This window comes from Macaca nemestrina, chromosome 4 (genome assembly GCF_043159975.1).
Source record: "Macaca nemestrina isolate mMacNem1 chromosome 4, mMacNem.hap1, whole genome shotgun sequence".
Classification (NCBI taxonomy): Eukaryota; Metazoa; Chordata; class Mammalia; order Primates; family Cercopithecidae; genus Macaca; species Macaca nemestrina.
In genome coordinates, this window is record NC_092128.1 from 68,846,380 (window position 1) to 68,870,919 (window position 24,540).

Below are 24,540 nucleotides of genomic sequence, written 5' to 3' on the forward strand. Positions count from 1 at the left end.
ACACTTCCTGCTAGGTCTTTTGGTGAAATAGCCTATAGTCTTCCATGAAATTATCTTCAGTTTTAGTAGATTTGCTACTAACACATAAACCATCTTTGTAAGAAGCCACATGCCTATCTCCATTCCTTTCAAGCACTATAGCTGCATGAATATCTTTTTCATCTTCATCTAGGTCAGTGCCTAACACAGAGCAGCAGTAACAACCTGATAGCAATAAATTTGTTTTACCATTGCTCATAGTCTAGGATTTAACACAATACAATTCAGGCACAAAATCGGGCTGATTTAAAAATTAATTTAAATTAATTTCTTTGAAAACATTGGTAGTGTTTTATAAAAATCCTTGAGATTTTCTCTGAGATCCTGGGCTGGGAATTACTACATTAAACCAAAGTGTAGTAAGTACCAAAGTTGGCTTTACTTATGACTGTGCCTCATGCATTTGGAAAAAGTAAAGATGTTTCTGGATTGAGATCTTATTCTAGTAAATAATAGCTTCTTTGAAGCTGTGTTGTATTCCAGACATTTCACTTATTAACCAAGGAGAAGGCAGATATTTGTATATTGCTGACATGAAGACATTCTAAATTGCACATTCTAAATGTCAAATGGATATTTCAAAACTTTCATAGTTGTATTTTTTGAAACTTCAATTTATGTAGTACAGAAAATATAACTATTTTGAAATATAACTTAAAGTTCTTGGTCCTGCAAAGATGACAATGTCATGATTCCAAGGGAGAGTAATGATGTGTTAAAAGGTACATACAAAATTAATCAGATACAATAGATTGCAGAGGTTACCAGCTAGGGCTCAGGAGTCAGGCAGCTTGGACCTCAAATAAATTCTGTAAAACTAATTGCTACTTGTATAATTCTGAGCAAGTTATCCGACATCTCTTAGCCTCAATTTTCTTATCTTAAACATCAGAAGGTAGATGCAAGAAGTACTCACAGAGTTTGGGAAAAAATAAATCAAGCTATTTAAGCAAAAGGTTTGGCATTATATCTGACATGTAAAAATCTTACAATTCATGTGGGCTATTGGTGGTATTTCATTGCAGTAGTCATCATAGACAGATTTTCACCTGATTTTACTTTTTTCCTGTCTTCAGTAAGAATTAGATGAAAAAGACTATAAAACCTCATCTATGACAAAAATTATGTTTATAAATTAATGATGCATAAACATTGAAAGGGAAAACTCCAATATTTTAACAGGGATCTTTGCTAATAAAGATAAGAAACATTTTCAATTATTTCTGCTGGTATACATATATTTTCCGAGGCTCTACTAACCAAGACAGACTTAATTTGCCCTCAGCTTAAGTGAACTTTAGACAGGTTTATTCCCGACTATAGGACCTTGACTTGACCTCCCTTTTTAGAGCACTTTTTAATGAAAACTTTTAATTATAAATTCTTTATCTGCCTCTTTGAAGTGTAAACATTTTATAATCCATAAATGTCTTTCCCAAAGACCTGGGAGTCACCCCTTTGAAATATAATCATGGAAGGACATAGGATCATTGTGTCCCAGTCTCTGTTGGACCATAGGAACCTAACTTTAATAAGCGACAGTTGACAAACACATGTGGCCTAATCTCACTGATGGACATCTCCCAAAACACCCTCCAGTAGTTTTCCATTACTTCACTCCTGCCTTTAAAAATTACCTGCCTGAGTTCGATGGGGTTGAGTTCAATTTCTCTCCCCTATTTCAATAGTCTCTCTCCTTTATTGCAATAGTCTTGAATGAAGCTTTCCTTGCTTGTTTAATTTATCTGGTGCAATTTTGTCTTTGACATTACAAGGATCATATCTATGGTAAAATAGAAGTGCAAAGGATGTGTGGCTGTGTGTGTGTGTGTGTGTCTATCTGTCTAGACATAAGAAAATTTTTGTTAGCTAAAAAAGCTAAAGCAGAATTGAAGTTCAGTGTCGTTAAAGTGTTTGTCTTCAAACTTATCTCTTAATAGATTACAATGATTGTATTTTAGGAGAACCTGCCAAATTCAAACACTCAGCTATGTCGTGGCAATATAGTGTCAGCCCCAGAGACTTAGCAGCTAATAGATTTCTTTTAAAAGCACAGACCTCTCATCTAAGTCCAAGTCCCCACTGGCTACTGATTTGTAGAGTAGCATTTGACAAAAGACATGGTCTTAATCTTACCTGGGTCTCATTTTCCTGTTTACAAAATAGAAAAAAAAAAGTTCTGAGAAGAAGTACAAAATTAGAAATGGAAAAAAGAATAAAATATTTTCACCTAGAAAGATTTTTCTCTCCTTCGGTATGTAAGACAGACTTGCATTAGAGACAGCATAGCGTGGCTGGTTAGAGCCACTCTCTGAAGTGGGCTGGCTGCCTGTTTATGCCTCTAAGTGTCTGTGCCTCCACTGCGTAATGAGAATGATTATAACAGCATTTATGTCATAGTTTTCTTGTGAAAATTAAAGGGATTAATATGAATAAAGAACTTGCATTTTTAATATGCCTTGTACATAGCGCTTTGAAGTCATCCTAGCTTTGTATGTTTGCTCTTATATCATTATTATTATGAAATATTTTGATACACGTTAAGGAGGAACACAGTGACCACCAGTCAACTTGATTTAAACATGAAAACAGAGTCTATTAATGATTTTCTTTTGACAAAATTGTGGGATTTTATTATAACCATGACAAGATCAGGGTCACATGCACTTCTGAGATCAAGAAATTACTACATCATATAGTTTGAAAGAAAAATTGTGTTAACAAAGTCGAAAAGGTGCTAGTGTAATTTTGAGTAAATAGTATCTCTGTCATAATGCCCATTTCCAAGGTAATTCGGTGTTCTTCCTCAACATAGTTTGTTGTTGTTGTTGTTTGTAGCATGTCTTTTATTAAATGACTGCATTATAATTTGAATAACAGATTTCCTATAGTTGAAATATTCTGGATGGTTTCCAATTTTTTATCATTATGATAAATGTGATAAACATAAATGTTATACATGCACAAGGGAAATAAAAACCTATGATGATAAAATCTCAATCTTCAGCAAATTATTTTGTAAATTCTTTTTTTCCTTATACTTCTGGCATTAATTTTTGAAAGAGGATATTTTTTGATACACATATTAATTTGCAGATCCAATGACATTTATTCATCCATAGTTTTACATCTATCTACACTGAATAAAGATGTGTACTTTTTCCACAGTAGCAATTTTTATTCTGATATTGTGTAAAGTTACTAAAGGTTAGATTGCTTTGTTTAGGAAAATTAAAATGTATATGGCTTTCTGAAATTATCATTTTTAATAGATGTAATAATTGTCCCAATTTTGAATTAGTGTAGTTAATACAACTTAGGGATTTTGTTTTAAAATAGACTAAACAAAATAAGGTATATATAAAGAGCACCATTAAGTAGCATCAGATAGCTGACTTATCCAAACAAATTTCATCTCCAAGCATAATTTGTATCCAATCAGCAAACAATTCAGAGGTCAAAGAAGATGATTTTTACTTTAATTACAGGTTACATAATCATATTAACAAAATATCCCATTATCGTTGTGACTTCATAATAGTTTTCTGAGATTTGAATGTGAAAGTAGGTCAAATATTTCATAAGGAAGGAAATAGAAAGAGGCCCATGATGTTTTCACAAAGTCAAGGATTCCACGCATTACTGTGCCTTTATCTCACTCTGCTCTTATTAAAACTGAACACCTGCAATCATTATTTTTGCTTTGACACTTAATATTGAATTTTAAATTTTAGTTGCTTAAAACATTTTCATCTCAACTGATCATGTCTTTTATTTTATTTTTTCTGGAAGTATTGAAAGCTGTGAAATTATGTGAGTCTGGCCTTGAAAAGGAAAATTTTGGGGGCCACTGATATTTTAGCACTGAGTTTGATGATTTCTGCTCTACAATCAAATATGTCTGAAGGCAACAAAAACAGCAAAAGTGATGTAATTGACTTTCTTTTTTAATTTAAGCTAATTTTAGGACCGAGGGTAGGGAAGAGACACATAAAAATGAATGAAGAAAATACAGTTTATAGAAATGGTTATAACTTGTATATCATTCCCCAAAAGAAGCAATCACAGGCAACTTCAGTAGCAGTTTAGAACACAGATTTAGGAATTATACAGACATTTCCCCCCTAAACTTCGTTCCATCACTATTACAAGGTACAGCCATTGTTCAGACGTGTAATGATATGTGAGATGCATTTTAGACGTGGAATTGCAGAATCAGGATCATGATACATATAGAAATGTAATTGCTGTTGCCAAATTACTCTCTAAAAGGACTGCATGCATCCGTTTACACTCCCAAGAGTAAATGAATGTGCTCGTTTCTTCATACACTGAATGCTACTAGGTTGCATAAAAACATTATGACTTAGTTTAATGAGAGAAAAACATGAAGTCGCTAGTGTTTACATTAAATTTCTTTATGAGTAACATTATTTTATTTTTAAAAGTCAAAATAAGCCTAAGGAAACTTTCTTAGTGCTTCTGCATTTCAAACTAAATGTTTTACATAATAAATATTTGAAGATATAAAGCATACAAGGAACTGTGCATAGAGTATTAGAAAAAGTATAGACATAATCCAAAATATCCTTTTAAAATAATATTTTAAAATGGTTAATTGCATTCATGAAATTATTAAGTCAATTAAACACTATCCAAGTTTTATATAAATATTCAAACTTTGCATAGATGCACACATGTTTATATTCTGCTTAAATGTCATACTTTACTGGAAAATCTGAGAATGGCCAATATTGGAACCATGCAGCTCTTTCCATGTATTTATGAAATATATTGCCACTTAAATTATATATTTTATTCTAAGCAATTCATTCATTTAGAGTATCTTTTCAAGAGGTTTTTGCATTGACTAAAAGAAACAGCATATAAAATCTTATTTTTGAGCAATAATAGCTATATATGTAGATAAAGTTTTATTCAAATAATTTTAAAAACAATACATTTCCAGTCAAGTTATTTGCCTTTACATGAGGCACTAATTATTGAGAAAATAACTAATATAAACTTATAGAAACATTTGTTTTTATAGTTCAGAAAATGAGAAATTTAAAAAGAAATTCTACTCTAAAGATACAACCCAGTTAATTTAGGAACATAGATAACTCAAGAGTTCATTTAAAGGAAAAGATGCTTGCAGAGCATTGCCTAATCACCTTTTTTCCTCAAGTTTATACTCAACTAAAACCTTAGATTCCAAGGTTCTTGCTATTAGTAATGAGACATATGACGTGAGTTTCCCAAATGTGCTTAATAAATAGAGTTATACTTTTGAAAAACAAAAGCACAATGAAAGTATTTTTAAAAGACTTCTGATCAGTTTCACTTGCAAGAAAAAAAGTGAGTCTTTTGAGTATTTTTCAAATACAATGCTCCTTATTCTTGGAATATTTGAACATTCTTGACAAAACTATATTTTCCTTATTTCTTTGCTCTGTAGTACCTTCATGCAAAAATAAGCAAGGCATTAGAAAAGACCATGAATCTCTCAACTGCCTCATGCTGTTTTCTGTGAGCAGTACTAGTGAAATGCTGAAATGCATGAAATAAGAGACGATTCATTCTTTTGAGTTCTGAAAATCAGTTGTGCATATAATAGTTCTGTGAGATCCTATTCAGTCAGAATATTCAGGGCTTGTTTTGATAACAAAGTCAAATTTGATTCAGTTAGACTCCTGAAGGAAGTTGGGAATATAAAGGCTAAGTCAACATCCTAACAGGAATTCTAAGTTATTCCCTATATGCACTGGTATTTCTGCATTCTAGAGACTCAAATATATCACTATCAGTTAAATAATACTGATATTTTTCTCCAAATATAATTACCTCTTTCTTTAACCACCATCTGCTTTTCTACTTTTCCATTCACATGGATATTACTCTCAGGAAAATTATCCCATGAGGTATACAAATGTGGAACTAACCACCTTCCTCATTCTGAACTAACAAGAACAGGGGTGTTTCTCGACCCAGTGTTGGCAAACATCTTGGAAAGGCTCAGATAGTAAATATTTTTGGTTTTGCGGCTCATACAGTTCCTGTGGCAAGGAATCAACTCTGCCAATACAGTCTGAAAGCAGCCTTAGGTAAAAAAGTAGAAGTGACTGTTTTTCTATTTATTTACAAAAGCAGGCTGAAGGTCAGATTTGGCCCATGGGTCTTAGTTTGCTGACTCCTACCTGTAACACAACATGCCTAAGAAGAAACTAATCTCAAAACTTCTTTGAGAGAATTAGTAATTTTATTTATTTATTTAACTTTTATTTTAGTATCAGGGGGTACATGTGCAGGTTTGCTACATGAGTATATTACCTGATGCTGAGGTTTGGGCTTCTAATGATCCCGTCATCCTAGTAGTAAACATAGTACCTGATAGGTAGTTATTTAACCCTTGCCCCTCTCCCTTCCTTCCCCCTTTTGGAATCCCCAGTGTCTATTGTTCCCAGCTCTGTGTCCGTGTGTACCCAATGTTTAGCTCCTGCTTATAAGTGAGAACAGAACATGTGGCATTTGGCTTTCGTTTCTGTGTTAATTCACTTAGGATGAGGGCCTCCAGCTGCGTCCGTGTTGCTGCAAAGGACATGATTTCATTTATTTTTATGGCTGCATAGTGAGAACTATAATTTGTAATTAAAGATGTGGAGTAAAATGATCTAGAAACTTCTCTATATTTTATTTGGCAGCTCAATGACTTAAAGTATGTGGAGAGGAGTTTTAGATTTGAAAGAGGGAGTATGCAGAGGCCGGGCGTGGTGACTCATGCCTGTAATCCCAGCACTTTGGGAGGCCGAGGCAGGTGGATCACAAGGTCAGGAGTGGAGACCAGCCTGGCCAATATGGTGAAACCCCGTCTCCACTAAAAATACAAAAATTAGTCGGGTGTGGTGGCGCACACCTGTAGTCCCAGCTGCTCTGGAGGCTGAGGCAGAAGAATCTCTTGAACCCTGGAGGGAGAGGTTGCAGTGAACCAAGATCGCACCACTGCACTCCAGCCTGGGCGACAGAGTGAGACCCCATCTCAAAAAAAAAAAAAAAAAAGAAGCAGAATGCTTGGTTGAACACTAACTGACTAACTGTAACCCTTCCTTTTGGCAACATTTAATAATTTTAGTAGGGTAGATGCTGCTGGTCACTTAATCAATGTCCATTCCACTCTCTCTCCTTATGGACAAAACCCAGATTTATTTTGAGGGATGGCCATATAGCTAGCTAAAAACCTGGATGTCTCACATTTCTTACTTAAATGTCAATAGCATGTGAAGTTCTTCTAACAAATGGTGTAAGAGTGGAAGTCTACTCAGGTAGACTTTCAAAAGCTGTTGTTTTTAAGGCAGAAAAAATAAAAGAGTCAGCTTTTGCTCTGAGCCCTTCTTTTTGCCTTCATGGAATGCACTTCTGATGCTTGACATTTCTCAGGCATATTGTGACCTTGAGGATAAAGCCACATGTTTAAGTTGGAGGAAACTGATAACTGGGGGGAGACTGAGCTGTGGACTCCCTTGAGGAGGTGTAAGTATCTATCATGGTGTGATTGAATATAGATTCTTGGTTAGGAGTAAAAGAAACCTGATTTAATTAAGCTGCTGAAGCCAAGATTCTGATACGTAGAGGTCAACTCAATACTATCTTTAGATTTAAAATAGTGTCTTTATTTTTTATAAGAGTAACATGATACAAAATTCAATTTTACACCAGAGTCTAATTTCATGTTTCTCTTTCTGCTTCTATTTTAATAGTTATTTTTTAAAAGAGAGTTCTATTTCAGAACATTTAGGTAGGAAATTAAGGAAATTTCAAAAACCCTTTCCATGTGCAAAGGTGCTCTTACTTTGCAGGTATGTTCAAACTAAATACTTCTGTCTGCAATATTCTCAGCAGCAGGCATCGCTGACCCTAAACTAGAGTATAAAAGAGTGGGAGGATGAAGTAGAAATTGAAAAAGCTCTTAAAAATCAATATAATGTTAGGTTGTACAAGATACTGAAATACAAGACATTGCTCTTAAGAAAACAGCTAGATAGCTAGGTCAGAGTGCAGTAGGTCAAGTTCTTTTTATGAACTGAGCAGGGAGGATGTGACCATGAAAGAGTTGCACAGCAGGGAAAGATTGCGGCAGAGCAGATAACAGCCTGCCAGATAAAGATGGCTTCATGTCAGGAACCACACAATCTGGGAGGACAGAGGTTTGCCAAAGGATTCTCTTAAGATTTTTTTTTTTAATTTTTGGGGCCTAGTACAAATGCGTTTCTTTCCCACAAGAAGCATGATCAATTCTCCTGATCTTTACAAATAAATAAATAAAGATTCCCTTAAGACCTTGGTCTTGTCCACACGTGACTTGAAGCAATAGAGGTACAAATGAATCTCACACAGAAAAATATCCTTACTGATTCTCTTAACTCTACATTCTAATGCTTGGAAGTATATCTGATAGTCAGAGATCTGAGAAATGTATTTGAATACTTTGTTAAAATGACTAATACTTTTCAAATATTAACTGTCAGGAATTTATAAGGTGGATTATATACTAGACTCTAAAGAATATACGTAATATTCAAACACCCTCCACTTCATCTCAAAGAAATGGTGATAAGTTTGAAACGCTGTTGCATGAGAAAGTGTCTGAATTTTTCTGTTCTGGAATCTTTCCTTTTTTTCTCACATTGAATTTATTCTCCACGGTATAGACTGTGATGGAATGCCAAATTATTTCTTCTGAAGCCTGATTAGTAAATATTAGTCTAATCAAATATTTACTCAAGACATAATCTTTCATTACTGAATTTTTATTTGTTCATTACAGAAATGCTGGGTATTTCCAAACCTGAACACACTCTCTGTAGATACTTCATGGGAATTAATATTATTGCACTATCACATATATGTTCTTATCATGCTATAAACATGGCAATTAAAAGTCCTGTGACTACTACTACTAACTCAGTTGGAAAAGCAGTTATCCTCTTACTCATCACCAAGGCACTTCTTAGGAATGCATTTTAGAACAGTAATCAATAGAGATATTTATGTTGATATAGTATTGGTTATATTCATGTCTGATATAATATGGGTTACAATGGCACTACGAAGTTTAACTTTGGGTATGCCATGGGTAGAAATTAAATAAACCTTGTAATTAAAACCAGATAAAAGGTCATGCTTTGTACCATAGCTGACTTGGATCTTGGCCATAATAGCTAAAATATGAGAGGATCCGGGTAATGTCTCAGATGTAGTGGGACACTAGAGCTACCCATTCGCCATTTGAGAATTTCTCAGATGATCCTTGGCCTTGAAAAGAAATGGTGTGGCTTGCCTGGGGCACATACCTTCAACACCTTACCATATGCTACTCCCTCAGCCAGGGAGGTGACCCTAGTCCACCCTGAGTTATAAATAATTTTTTCTCTTTCACACACCACGTTTTCAGCTTGTCTTAAAATCTAGAAATATCCTCAAACTAACGTGTAAACCAACAGCGGTATCTGTAGGCCTGGCTGTATCTCTCCAGAACATTGGGCTCAGCCAGTTAAACTCTGACAAGGAACCTTTATGTCCTGATTGTCCAAGCAGAAATGGCTGACCATCAGCAATTAAACATAGCATTCAGCAGTTCGTATTCTAGCACATGCCAAAAGAATCCTCCGGGAATTATTATAACCAATTTAACTCAACACTTCCAAGGAAGGGGATTACGGTGTTCACACCCAGAGTAATTTCTTCTCACTCATTGTTTTAGCTTGCTTGTGGCACAATTGGTCCTTAAAGCTAGAGTCACATCAGAGAAAGTATGCTTGGATGCATTTATTCCAGCAATGTCAGGAAACTTTTCCCGGTTAGTAGCCCAAACTGTAGCTTCTAACATGGGAGATCTTTTAAAAATATTTTAGCCCATTTCATTATGTGTTTGTATTGCAACCAGAACACATAAAAAATAATGGAATGCAGCTAGGTGCTGTGATGCATGCCTGTAGTCCTAGCTACTAGGAAGGCTGAAGAAGGAGGATTGCCTGAGGCCAGCCTGGGTAACATAGCAACACCTTATCAAGAAGAGAAAAGGAAAAAAAAAAAAAAAGATATATTCAAAGAAGCAGAAAATAAAGAAAGTCCCATTTTAATCATGAGAATTCATCTGGGAAATAGTAGGCTTTTTAATAGAATTTAATTCTTTTATTTTGATTGTAGGATTATTCAAATTACAACTTACCCTGTTCTAGATTATTGTCAGTGATCTGTAAATGTCTTCCAAATCATTTGATAAAAACATTTTCAAACAATGAGCAGTATTTTGGAACAGGCTAGACTTTTAAATCCAGAAAATGACACTGTTATAAATTTCTAGGATTCTGCATAAACTCTGCTTATTTTTCCTTACTCTTAGGAAGATTAGATATTCTGTTTTCAAGTCCCAGTCCATTTTCTGGTCTCTCATTTGGTGTGGATCAAGTCACTTAACCTTCTATGTGTTTGTTTCTTCATCTTTAAAATTAGGTTAATAATTTTGACCTTTTGCCTTGGGGTTTTACTCTGAAGTAAAGAAAAACATTAACACATGGAAATTATCCTGGGATCTATAGATGAAAAGTGCAGAGATGGAAGGAGTTATTCTATTTAAAGGAGAAAAAAGTAGACACACTTGAGTGAATTCACTTCACATGCACGTTCTCCTTCAGTGAAGTTGGAAGAATGTGGTTTACTGGGATATGCAGATGTTTACATGCATGTTTGGACTGGTAAGCAATGATATTGAGAATATTACTATTCCTAACACATAGAGACTTACTGGCCTGATCAATTTGATTCTTCACTTATATATTCACAGCTGAAATCTGCTTGCAATACACATGCAAAGCATTCTTGCTGGCAGGTAGGGAAATAAAGATTGTTTAGTTTGTGTTTTTAACATGAACTCAAGAAGAAAATTAAATTGCAAATACTTCATAAATGTATTTTTACAAATACGTTTCTATAAATTTTAGTTTACCTCTTGCTGAGAGAAAATCAAATGCATTGTGAAAAGTGGAGAGGCTATGTGAAGATCACCTTCCCTTTCTTTTCCTTGACCTCTGCAACTGTCCTTTATTGCATTGTTTTTCATCTGGGTAGAGGTTATGGGAGGTAACTACTCTCTGAAACTATGAAACCTATCTGCTTTGTCATTTCTCTTTAAGTCCCTTTAAAATATCCAAGGATGTGAATTAGATGTTTAGACATGTCTTTTACTTTACATACCTGTTTTTCCCTACTTCCCTCTAGGAAACATAAGAAATCCAGTTTTTCCCTCTTCTCTGATTAATATCAATTTTGTATGGCATTAATACCCAACAGCACAATTCAAATAAAATTTATCAAAGAAAATCCTGACAACAAATCACATTTTAATTCATATTTTATAATTTTACTCAATAGTGACATGTAATCTTCAATTTATGGAAATTGTAGATGTTTGGATTAAAAATATAAATTATTTAAGACAAGAAAGACCATTTCTTAGATAAAATTGATGATAGACAACTGACAACCTTAAATTCTTAGGCTCAAATCTAAAGTGTGACAAGGTAGAAGTATTCCCAACATGCTTCCTTGTTTTGACTTCTCCTTTGCAAAAGAAAACTACACCTACCAGTCATACTGTCCAGATGAAAGCCACTCAAACAGTCTGCTTTCAATAAGAACATGAATTAAATACTCTCAATGGAATCCCACTGCTGGTTGAATCAAGCGTTCTTTGCACATCCTGCTTCACAAAGTTCCACAAAATCTGACCATTCCTTATATTTTAACATGATTATAGTTCATACATACTAAGCATTTGCTATATATCAGGTGCTATGCTAAACCATTTAACTTTCCACACTTAAATAATAATCCCAATAATTCTACAAGGTAAATATTGATAGTTTGCTAAGTTACAAATGTGTAACTAAATCTAGAGAAAATTGAGTAACTTTGCAAGAGTCTCAAAGTTAGTAAGTGACAGAAACAAAATATAAACTCGGATCTGCCTGATTTAGGATGGTTTTCTTAATACTTATACTGTCTTGTCTCCTGTCCAAATAACTCTGGAAATACTTTGTTTTATTCTCCCTATTGTTAGTTGCTGCTCTCTGTCTTCTTCACTTCCACTTTCAGAAAATTTCAAGCTCTTAACTGCTCTAACCTGTTCACCAAGTTCCTACTGATGCTGGCATCAGCTTGGCTTCTGGGGCAGCCTCAGGAAACTTATAATCATTGTAGAAGACGAATGGGGAGCAGGCATGTCACATGGTGAGAGTGAAAGCAAGGAGATGGGTGGAGGTGCTACATACTTTTATACAATCATGTCTCATGAGAACTCACTCACTATAATGAGGACAGCACCAAGTTGATAGTTCTAAGCCATTCATGAGGAACTGCCCCCATAATGCAATCACTTCACACCAGGCCCCAGCTCCACCCCTGGGGATTATAGTTCAACATGAGATTTGGATTGACATAGATCCAAACCATATCAAGGTAAGCAAGTGCTTATTGTTCTAGTAATTTTTAAAAAAGTTTATAAATGATTATCTATGAATTATACCTCTGTATTTGATTATAGATGCTAAGCAGTTTAGGAATCTGAAGTTAGTAAGCTTTTCTTTTTAAAATATTGATACATCCAAGAAGAGAAGATAATAATTAAATGTAGCATTGTTTTAGTTTTGTGATTATATATTATTTTTATATTATATACATTGATTTTATTGATTTTAACAGAAAATTTAGCTCTGATGGAGTTTTGTCATCTTGATAGTGAAAACAGTCTCATCATTCTTTTAAATGAGTCACTGCTAAAAAAGTATCTGAATACACACATAGCTCTAAATACACACACACACAAACACACACACACACAGCTGATCATGTCAAGTTATCTAAAGTCAGAAGACTTACCAATTGATCCTGTAATAGCAGAATTTTATCAATTTGGGAAATTAACTGGGCCCTGATCATCACTGGTAAAAATATGTGCTATATAATGATAATTTCTTTGTCTTGTGAAAACACTAAACTTCCTAGTAGAACTGGCTAACTTGTATTTATTATCTGCATTGTAGAAATTATGTGGAACCAGAAAATAAGAAATACCTCTGTACAATTGTGTGTGTGTGTTTGTGTGTTTGTGTGTGTGTGTGTGTGTGTGTGTGTGTGTGTGTGTGTGTGTAGGTATCACCAAAAAATATTAAAATATTTTCCAAACGAAACTAAGCATGTGACTTAATATTAATTCTCTTGGTCTTCATGCCCATTAAGATGTTCTTAATCAGTGGATCTCTGTGTAACAAAGGTGGTTCTGGATGTGGGTTAGCAAGATTAACATGTTGAAGGGAAATATAAAAATGAAACTGTCTTCTTCCTAACATTATGAGACAGCATACTTAAACTCTAATAAAATTCTAGCAGAATTTTCCTCTTTTCAATTTACCTAAATGTACTGCTCTCTCTAACCTTCATCATCCTGGCATTTAAGTCACAGTGTTGACAGAATCTAATCAGAAAATGTCAACCTATAAATTTTGTGGACCAATGTAAAAGGGTTCCTTTTATCATAATATATACCTGGGGTCCCCAACCCTTGGACCACAAGCCAGTACACACTTTTTTGGGAGATTGCAAAAATGAAGGGAAAAGCCACAAGCACAGAAAAAGGAAGGAAAATTAAGATATGTAAGCTGAGTCTTCCACTTAGGTTATGGAAAATCACAACAAAAGATCACCTCCCATCACAACAAGAACACACTAGGTGTTCTACAAAACCTAAATTTTATAAAGACCATCAGAAAGCTGAGGTTGCAATGTAAGCGAATGAAATGAACGGCCTATCATGGACTAGTTGAGAAGAAATCCTTCCACAAGCAAGTCTGCACTCATCCACACAACCCACTCTTTTGTGTGGTCTTTGCTTAAAAGAGAGCTCATGAAGATTCTGAGAAGCACAGAGGCATGAAAAAGACCCTTTGTACTGCTAACAGGAGAAGTTTGCCTAAGTCTGAAACAGGAAAAACAAGGAAAACCCTCCCATATTCTGGATTCTGCATGAGTTTAAAGGCAAAGATCTTTTGTCACTTAAAGAGGGGCCAGCAAACACTCCCTTTACTTTTAGCTTGGCAGCAAGTACAGAGAAATTTTACCTACAATGGAGACAGGTCAGGACTATTGAGAAAGCCCAACTCCAGGGCACAGGTACACAGAGACTGAGACTAAGGCTGAAACGAAAAAGCCAAAAGAAGTCTTCTTGTGATTTAGATTCTGCCTGAGAGTGAGGTAGGAGGTCATTAGCCACTATGGGAGGGACAAGAATCCTATTTACATTCCAGAACTTGTACAGAGAAGAAGACAAAGGTTATCTCCTGCCTATAATCTGGATTATATGTTGACCGTGAGGCAGAAGTCATCTGTTACTAAGTGGAGGGGTGGAAAACATGCTCATGGTGTAAAGTCTGCAATGACTAGGAAGAAGTGTATGCTTCTGGGAAAAGAGCAGAAAAGTTGAGAGTGATTTCCTCTGGGGCGTAAATGTATATGAGCCTGCACCCAATGTGACCAAATGTGAAGCAAAGAACTGGACTAAATGAGGGTGACTCCCAATGAGCAGTTAACTAGAGTTATTCTATGAGAGAGGATATCAAGTAAGGAGGAACATTCTAAGACAAAGCACCTGGCTAAGAAGCTGGAAAAGACAGATGGAGTGATAAAGAAACAAGATGCATTTTGAAAAGAGCAGCTGGCTAGACTAGAGGAAAGGAACTTAGAGTTCTGCAAGGTCACCACTCAACATAATTAGAAAGCTGCTGAAGAGGTGGCAGGAAAGTTCAAGTACATAAGTATCATCCAGTCTGTACTGATCCATATGCCACAATTCTCCCGTATTATCACCAGGACACCCATGAAACTCTCAGCTGCTCTGCTCTGGCCAACCAGTATAGCCAGAGCAAGATTGTGAAGGAAAGATAAAATGAACTTTTAGAGCATGCACAACTTCTGCAACATTAATTCAAGGGATGCAACAAATTGTTTTTCCTAATAAGAAAATAACCTATTTGAAGAGAAGAGCATCAAAAAGTATTATGTAGCAGATTCAACAGAATTATATCACATCTTAATCAGAAACAATGTAAAAAGCCAAGACCTAGATCAGGGATCAGTCGTCAAAGAACACTCTTCAATAGTAGTAAACCTCATTTATGGTGATTAAAAGAGAAGGACAGCTCTCTCCACAGTTTTGTATTTTTAACTTAACTTCTACTGATTATAAATTATTTCTCTTGTAACTAAGCTCCGTCATTTGGTGAACCTACATTCTAACAAATTTGGAGTTTGGGTGGCGGGAGCTAATAGGAAGGAAAGAGGAGGAGGCAAACAATCTTGGGGCAACAGTGCTATGTGGAATTGTCTGGACTGTGGCATGTTTATTTTCTCTCTTTTGCTTTTTTCCTTTGATGATGTAAGAGCTATCTCATTTTAACTTCTAATAGTGATCACGCAAGCAAAAAGACAAAAAGGAGAAAAGATGTACCTTTTTAATGGAATAGTATTTATGATTACAAGTCAAACAAGGCATTTTTGTCAATATAAAGGCAATTTTGACCAAGCGCGATGGCTCACACCTATAATCCCAGCACTTTGAGAGGTCAAGGTGAGCAGATCACCTGAGGTCAGGAGTTTGAGACCAGCGTAGCCAACATGGTGAAACCCTGTGTCTACTGAAAATACAAAAATTAACCGGGTATGGTGGCGAGCACCTGTAATCCCAGCTACCTGGGAGACTGAGGCAGGAGAATTGCTTGAACCCGGAGGCAGAGGTTTCAGTGAGCTGAGATGGTGCCACTGCATTCCAGCCTGGGTGACAGAGCAAGACTCCATCTCAAAAATATATAATTAATTAATTAATGTAAAAAATTAAGGGAATTTTGGCTTACACAACTTCTCCTTTACCATAAATACTGTTATATTCATACTATTCACTATCAATAATAAATGTTTTATGATTAAGATTGGCATTGTAAAACCAAAAACTCAAAATCCCTCATCCAAAAACCTATGGGCAACTGAAAACCCCTCCCACACAGGGAACTGCACAGAGTAGCAAGAGGCAGGTGTCTGCCAGTGGTAGACAAGAGCACTGAGAAAGATAGAGCTCTACTCCTGTGCCCACGCCACAGGTGCACAGAGCCTGTTTAAGCGTGAAAACATACGCATTGAAACAAAACTTCTCACACACACACACTCTAGGCCTTTTAGCAAGTACTACGCAATAGCAATGTACTTCTGAGATAGAAGAAGAATACTGATAGAAAGTCCTTCAGTGGTGCAGGCACACGGGGCCAGCTGAAGTATTAGGGTACAGGACTAATGATAAGATAGTGTCTATATGCAAATAAGGTACTTGAAGGCTGTGGAGACTGAATTTAAATAAAGCAACAAAGACCAAATGCAGTTCAACTAGAGATTGGGTTTGCCCAACACTCGTACTTGAGGGCTCACGGAAAAAGAAGCATGTCTGTTTCTGGGTATAAATATTTTATGCATTAATCTATACTGTTCATCTACAAACAATGTTCAGTATTTGATTAAAAATTATTTGGCACATATAAGTCAAGAAAATATTACTCATCATTAAGAGGTATAATATTCAATACAACTAGATTCAGAAATGGGGTGGGGGTCTAGGGGAGGGACAGCATTAGGGAAATACTTAAGGTAGTGATGGGTTGATGCGTGCAGCAAACTACCATAGCATGTGTATATCTGTGTAACAAAACTACACATTCTGCACATGTACCCCAGAACTTAAAGTATAAATAAATGAATAAATAAATAAAAACCAATGGCCTAGATGTTGGAATTATCAGAAACTTTAACAAATAGTAACATGTTAAAGGATTTAGTGGAAAAAGTAATGATATACATTAAAAATGAAAAATATTTTAAGTAGTACTATAAAAAATAAATAAAAATGCTAGAAACTAAAAACATGGTATCAAAGATAAAAAATTTTTCTGATAGTCTTATTGCTGATTGGATATAGAAGAGGAAATAATCAATGAACTTGAATCCATGCTTATAACTTAACTAAATAAAAACACACACAAAAAAATCAGTGGCAAAAAAACTGTAACAGAGCACTTGTGATATTTAGCACAATATAAACTCATTTAGCATATACACTATTGGAGTGCAAGGAGGATGAGAGAGCATGAGGTAGAAAAAAAGCTGAAAAGATACTATTTGAGGATTTGCCAAAATTAATAAAAGATAGAAAACTACAGATTCCAGAAGCTCAGAGTATCCGTAAAAGGACAGACATAATGAAAAACATGCCAAGGTACATCATAGTCAACTTATGAAAAATAAAGAGAAAATATTTAATCCAACCAAGGGGATAAAAAAGAAACTTTACATATAAGAGAGCAATAGTAAGAAGATAGCAGACACTTCAGAAAAAGCATGCAACTAAATGATCTTTTTAAAGTACTTCAATTAAAAAAGAAACTAGAAATACATATCCAAAAAATATGTTTCCTTAAAAGTAGGTAAGATGAAGAAGTCATACAGAAATGTATAAATAAAACAAGACAGAGTAAATATGTTAGGAAATATAAAGGTTCCTTTAAAAGTATTATTAACGTATGATTTTTGAATGCATCAAGTAAAATAATAGGAAATAGTTTACCATTATACTGAAATGAAGTATATGACACCAAAACATGACATATTGAAGAGTATTAGTTGAAAATATACATTAATATCATTTTAAGTGGATCATATTATAGAATTTTAACATAAACTGTAATAATTTTATGATACATATTTTAATGTCTAGTGCAACTATGAAAGTAACATAGGTAGACATAACTAATCAATGGAAAAGATAAAATATAATTCTACAAATGTTTGATCCACTCAAAAGCATATAGGAAAGAGAGAAAAGAGCTGATTCACCAAGTATACAGATGGTATTTTAAGTATTCAGATGATATACACAAATACAAACATTGAAATAATTACATTAACTGTAAATAAAGTAAATGGCTCAATTAAAAGGAAAAAAGTCCTGAATGAATAAAAACACAAGATCCAAATAAATGGCTTTTAAAATAAATACACTTTAAAGACACAATCTATTTTAAATTAAATGAATAAAAAATGATATACCATGTCAATGCTAAGAAAAGAGATACAACAGTACTAATATTAGACAAAGTGAATTTCAAAGGAAAGAGTATTTTGAAATGACAAGTTGGATATTTCATAGTTATAAAAAGTTAACTGAATAACAAGATACAGCAATTCTAAATCCTTGAATATGTATGCATCTGATAAGAAAGTTCCCAAAAACACATAGTAAACGCTGACAGAAACAAAGGGAACTATGGACCAATCACAAAATATAAGTGCAGAATTTTATATCTTTTCACTAGTAATTGATAAAACAAGTAGGCAAAAATTTCCATAAGGTAATACATGATTTAAACAAAACTGTTAACCACTTGACATAATGATATTTATAGAATTTGAAATACAGCAAATAGAATAAATATTTTCTGCTTTCAAGTGCACATGGTGTATTTGCCAAGATAGACCATAGGCTGAGTCATTATAAACATTTCTACAACTATCTTAAAAACATTTATGTAACTGTCTAAGACCTGACATCATGCAGAATATATTCTCTGACCAAAATAGTATTAAATTAGAAATTGGTAACAATAAGATATCTAGAAAATATATGAATATTTACATGTTATTGAAAGCATACTACTAAATAATATCTGGTTCCTTTAAAATATTAATAAAATCAATAATCACTAGGAAGACTGGTGAATAATATAGAATACACAAATTGCCAATATCAGGTTTAAATGAGGTAACATTGCATTAGATGCTTCAAATATCAAAAGAGTAAAAAGAAAATATTTGGAACAATGTTTTGACAATAAAAAAGCTAATTTAAATAAAATGCAAAACAATCTTGAAATAAATTACCAAAACTCACTCAAAAAAGAATAAAAATTCTGTTTTGTCTTATGTATCTTACATAAACTGAATTCATGATTTAACAAGTTCCAACAACAACCAGAAAAAAATACTCCAGGAAAACATAGCTTCAGTGGTGACTCTAGTATTTAAGGAATATGTAATATTAATTTTATGCACAGTCTTTTAGAAAATAGAGGATAAAACATTCTCCAACTCATTTTATGAGGCCATTGTTACCATGGTACTTATAGACTTAAGTTTATGTTCCCTCAACCCCCAATATAATAGCATTAAGAAGTAAGTAGACTCTTTGGGAGGTGACTGGACATGAGGGTGCAGCCTTCATGAGTGGGATTAGTGCCCTTACAAATAAGACAAGAGAGCTTGCCTCTTCTCTCTGGCCTAGGCCATGTGAGGATATAACAAAAAGATGGCCATCTACAAACCAGGAAGAATTTCATAACTAAACACTGGATCTGTCTGCAGGCACCTTGATCTTGAACTTCCCAGCTTTCAGAACTGTTAGAATTCAATGTTTGTTAGCTAAGCCACCCAGTCTATGGTATTCTGTTATAGCAATCTGAATTCACTAAAACCACACTGGAATGACACAAGGACTTTGAAAGATAATACAGGCCAATATCACACTTGAACATAGATGCAAAGTTCATAATGAATGTTAGCAAATCAAATCCATCAATATTTCAAAATGTTAATATAAAAAACAAGCAATATTCATCCTATGAATGTGAAGTTTAACACAATAAAACAAATAGAAGTTATTCACTACATAAAGGGAAATTAATAATGTGATCCTTTTAAATAGATGCAAAATGTATTTAATAATACAACACACTTGTATCATAATTGTGTTGCTTAGTTTTCTTTATGGCCATCTACCTTTATCATTAAAGGATAAGAATGCAAGGTATTGTTCTAATCTTACCTATGCTACCTCTTTGTTTATTACCTAGACTGTACGGTAATAAAGCGGATTCACTCTTTACCACCTACTTTGCACAATACCATATTTGTTTTCCCATTATTATTTGTAAACGTGTAAAGTAGCACTTTTTTTCTGAAATATGTATGCCATGTGCTGTCTGTTCTCAATAAGAGCTGATTAATTACACACCCTCAAAGAATATTTTTCTTCCCAAATGGATTATGTTCTCTTTAAATGGAGGAAGGTTACTGACAATCATTGTATATGCCATGGCTGAAATAAATGAGTTCTTGTCAGAACAAGGGGAGAAAAATAGAAATTTGGGCTAAGCTAAAACATGAGGCTGGCAAATTTGGCCTCTGGATTCTTAGAAATCCTCCCCATCTGTCTGGTGATTGATAGTCCTCTTTTTATCAGACAAATACACTTTTGGAAGGGTCTTTTATAAGAGATACAATCACTTTGGTTTTCCATAAGTATTGGATTTGCAATTAGTATTTTGTTGATGTTTAATAGCAAGGCATTGAAACATTCTTTAATAATTGTCCATTTATTTCTTCCATGCGGTAGGTATCCATTTTTGCTTTGTGTATTTTAATGCTCCGTTATCATTACGAAGAAACCTTCCTTATTCTTTGCTCTGAGATCTAATCTGTCTTACAGTGATATGGCACCCCTAGCTTTCTTTTGACTCGTGTTGACATAATATATGTTCTTACATTCTTTTCTTTTAACCCATTTGTCCTCATTTTTAAAAAAGCTTGTTTGTGTGGTCAACAGAGATGAACTCACATTTTTATCCAAAGAATACTCTCTTTTAATTTTGGTGTTTAGACCATTTACATTTAATATTATTATTATGTTTAGATTTGATTTATTATCTTGCTATTTATTTTATAATTGTCCAGTCTACCTTACTTTTCTTTTTTTTTTTTTTTTTTTTTTGCATTTTCTTGCACTGAGTACATTTAATGATGTTCTTTTATCTCCTTTGTTGTCCTCCTAGCTAAAACACTTTATCATTTTAATGGCTGCTGTAGAGTTTATAGTATATTTTTCTTTAACTTACAGACCAGTTTCAACTGCTATTACATCCTGATAATATTTGATTGGATACAAGATATTCATTTTTCTCATTTTTTTTTGTATTGCAATACATATCCTAGTGTTTAGTACTATGATTCAGTTAAGTTACTTGGAATCAGTTTTATACTTTTATTTCTTGCTTTTATGATTTTTTTAAGCAACTCCAAAGTGGTACTCAATCTATGACTAATTATTCTCTACTGAAGCATGACTTTTCTGAATTATCTATTCAATATCCTATTATTCTTTCCAGTTTTGTTAGTGAAAACAACCACTATTCCTGGCCTTATATGAATGCTAGACACTGTTTTTCTTACATTTTTTCAGATGATTTTTTCCCCCTAAACTGGAACAGTTTCCTCACACAAATGCATTGTTCAGTACACTGAAAACTTGAGGCAGATATCTGGGTTTTTTTTCTCTGCTTAAACCTGAGCACTCAGAACTGACTAAACCAAATTTGTGACTAGATGTCTTTAAACAAAATCTCTTCTTCCAGTTTTCTGTGTTCCTTAAAAACATTTTAACTTTGCAAACTTCCTAAACACAATTAATCTTTTACTATTCCTGTATATTTCCAAAGCACATTGTATGCACCCTTATTAAGAAACTCCACTCTATCTTATAGAAGTGTAACCACTTGTCTGTCTTCCTTGAAGGGAAAAAAATTGATTTGTTGATTTGTATATTTTTACATTTCATAGTAAGAATAAGGATTAACATAGTAGCAATTAACAATATTTGTTGTTAGATAAGCAATAAAGAATTCTCAATCATTTCTATAACTCAAAAATAAAAGTATAGTTCTGGAATCTAGAAGGCTAATAAAAGAAACAGAAGTACCCCAAATTTTCAAACATGATTCCAAAAATGAGTCAAGTGTCAATTGCTGTGAGTAAATTAATCAATTTCCTCCTCTGCATTATACAAGTTTTGTGTGCTGGTAATACCTAATATTAAATAAATATAATATGGAGTATTTATATTCAGTACTAACAGAGTATTAAAAAACCCTCTCTTTTTTTTTTCCAAATAGCAATTTTCTCTCTCTGACACAGTTGAACTATAGTTTATGTGTGTTCTTAAATCATGTAGGACAATTTCCAAAAGGTCTTTGCTTGTAAGACAAGGGCTCACTCTAAGAACTAGGCTTTCAAGTACATAGGGTCTGAGGAAGTGAGTAGCAGGGTATGTAGCAATAAAGATTTCATAAGCCTTTCTTCCTGTCTTCTGACTAACGGTATCCACTCTTTAATGCTCAGATCATCTGTTCTTTATAATTTCCAGAGAACTATTGACCTTTTTTTTCTGATAACATACAGAGCATAATTATATTTCTTGAAATTTTCTATTTTTAGAAGGATTTGAAGTATTTGTCAAAAACTGAATTCAGGTTGAGTCCACTGTTCTCCCTGTAGCTATTTCTAATTCTGTGAGGTTCTTGTTCTTTGCGCTCAGAATATTCTCTCTTTGAAAGACCGATCTGCCTTCTTCTTCAAATCCTTAGCTTAGATGTAGTTATCTGACCACTGTCTACCATGAGCATGTTTCCTTTAAAGAATGAAGCTAATGAAAGGTTTTGGCACTTGCTCTGAGTAACAGTCAGCTACAGTATTATTACCTCACATGATAACTATGTCGTTTTCTCCATACCTGGGAAACATTTCCTATACTTAATATGGGAAATGAAAATAATTTCAACAGATACATATTTTAGACTGTTTAAAATCACTTTGTATGAGTTAAGAGGATAATCTTTAAATACACTTCCAATTCAGGATTAAGCCCTAAACTTCAAGAGGTTCATTTGATTTTGGCTGTTTCTCAGTTCATTCAATATCATTAGCTGTGCTTAGTGGCGGATTCTAAAGAAGAGGTCTTACTTGCATGTAAGTCAATTGTTTTAGAGAAAATATTAATTAAAATAAGTGGTGGGTGAATTTAAGTCAAGCAGGGCCATGCCTCTATTCTGAGTTTAAATCCCTGACTCATTTTTTTTCTGTCTTCCTGGATACAATATAGAAATATGTATTTGATAAATATCTCCATCCAAAAAAAAAGAATTCAAAATCACATTTAGAGCTTTGAACTAAATCTTTCACAGTAACAGATGCTCTTTCCTGAAACAAGCTCATCCCACCCAGTGTATTTAATAGAATCAATTTTACAAGTGAGGGGCAGGTGGGTGGAGGAACATGCATCTCATAACCTGCCTCCCTTCATACTCATTCATATATGGCATATTTTTCCCATTTGTGTTTTTATAGGCACACAGATTATTATAGTTGCATAGCCAGAGTGATACCAGCAAGGCCTGGGGCCCAGCTTTGCAGCACATTTTTGCAGTGACTGTGACAAGCTTGGAAAAATAACCTGGTTGACAACTACATTTATCTGCTAAATGTGTCTTGGAGCAGAGAATAGCAACAATGGAGAAGATACTTTTACTCTTTCTGTCCAGAAAGTCACCTCTGCACTTAGGATAAAGAATAATACGGAGCCTTGTGGATGGAAAAGAATATATTATTTATTTATAGTACCTTTTTGGTTTTTCTTCTTTTTCCACAGAGACTGAAAGAATTAAAGCAAAGGGAATTTGCTCGGAATGTAGCTTCTAAGTCATGGAAAGATGAGAAGAAACAAGAAAAAGCACTTAAACGACTCCATCAGCTGGCTGAGTTAAGGCAGCAATCTGAATGGTAAGAATTAAAGGTGTCTGGAATGGTTCAAAACTCTCTTCAAAACCTATTGGGAAATTTTAAAGGCAAATCTACTGTAACAATGTAAACAAATAATAACTAACTAACAGATATGTCTGAAGGGCAAATATAGTTAAACATACATAAATTAATTACTTTTGGCCTTTGATATTTTTCTTTCCTAATATTGTTAATTTAATGTACCCTATAATGAAATGATCCCAGAATAATTCAAATACATTAGCATTTATTCTATCCAGTTGAATAAATGGATTAATATCACTTCTTAATATATGTTCTAAATTTTATAATAATACTTTTAAAAACCATAATTAACAATACATCTTAGGGGGTGGAAAATACGTCTTCTGAACATTTCCCTGTACATACCTGAGTCGAGTATAAATAACACGATCATTGTCTGGCTGACAAACAAGATGTAATTAATGCAGTTAAGTTTACCACACAGTGCCATTTAAATTGATAATTATAATATAACAAGCTTTATACTAATACATTTTTGTAGCTGAAAAATAGCAGTTTTACAAAAGCTTGGAACCACTGGATGTTTCAAAGTTGTTACCTGGAATGCAATTAAATTTGCAGATTGTGATTTGTGTGTATATGAATCATAATGTAAAACACTAATGTAGCTAATTAATGTGTTTGACAGCAACCTAGTGAATTGTGAAATTTATGCCTCTGTGCCAGAATTTAAACCCCTGTTGCTTAAATGGAAAGTAATATGCA

The 24,540-nt window shown here is 34.0% G+C and overlaps 1 protein-coding gene and 1 long non-coding RNA gene across 3 annotated transcripts in view; one reads left to right on the top strand and one right to left on the bottom strand.

Moving 5' to 3' along the window:
- The window catches only part of LOC105475458 (zinc finger protein 804B), a 598,392-nt gene that overhangs the window by 560,237 nt on the left and 13,615 nt on the right, over positions 1-24,540 (top strand). For both annotated transcript variants that reach the window (XR_011622116.1, XM_071094784.1), the window contains one exon: positions 23,660-23,790. Coding sequence is in view for 1 of the 2 variants with exons in the window: in XM_071094784.1 (XP_070950885.1) it covers positions 23,660-23,790 (131 nt within the window). In the remaining variant the exon portion in view is untranslated. The remainder of the gene's footprint in view (positions 1-23,659; positions 23,791-24,540) is intronic.
- LOC139362787 (uncharacterized) overlaps positions 1-24,540 on the bottom strand; it is a 67,323-nt gene that overhangs the window by 17,938 nt on the left and 24,845 nt on the right. The gene's annotated exons all lie outside the window — the stretch shown is intronic.